The sequence below is a fragment of the Eimeria mitis genome, genomic scaffold, assembly GCF_000499745.2.
Source record: "Eimeria mitis Houghton genomic scaffold, Emh_scaff2791, whole genome shotgun sequence".
NCBI classification, from domain to species: Eukaryota; Apicomplexa; class Conoidasida; order Eucoccidiorida; family Eimeriidae; genus Eimeria; species Eimeria mitis.
The window spans coordinates 1,345-1,619 of NW_013571131.1; the positions used below are offsets into that span (position 1 = coordinate 1,345).

Here is a 275-nt window from a genome sequence, read left to right on the forward strand (position 1 = left end):
CACTCTGAGTGTTTAGGGTTTATTGTTTAGTGTGTACAATGAGTGTTTAGTGTTTATTGTTTAGTGTGCACTCTGAGGGTTTAGGGTTTAGGGTTTATTGTTTAGTGTGCACTCTGAGGGTTTAGGGTTTAGGGTTTAGGGTTTAGGGTTTACCTGGTTGTGAGAAAGCATCAGGGGGTCTCTGCCCCACCCTCGCCAGCTCTGCGTTATACTCCGTCAGCATTTGGCTGACTGCTGCAGCAGCAACGGGAAAGGGAGAGAACGCGTGGTCCCGC

The 275-nt window shown here is 48.7% G+C and overlaps 1 protein-coding gene across 1 annotated transcript in view; it reads right to left on the reverse strand.

Moving 5' to 3' along the window:
* The window catches only part of EMH_0058790 (sec1 family domain-containing protein, putative), a gene marked incomplete at both ends in the record, with an annotated part of 1,305 nt that extends 1,082 nt beyond the window's left edge, over positions 1-223 (reverse strand). Inside the window, one exon of the mRNA XM_013497610.1 lies at positions 154-223. Within this exon, the coding sequence (XP_013353064.1) occupies positions 154-223 (70 nt within the window). The remainder of the gene's footprint in view (positions 1-153) is intronic.
* Positions 224-275: the final 52 nt, after the last annotated feature.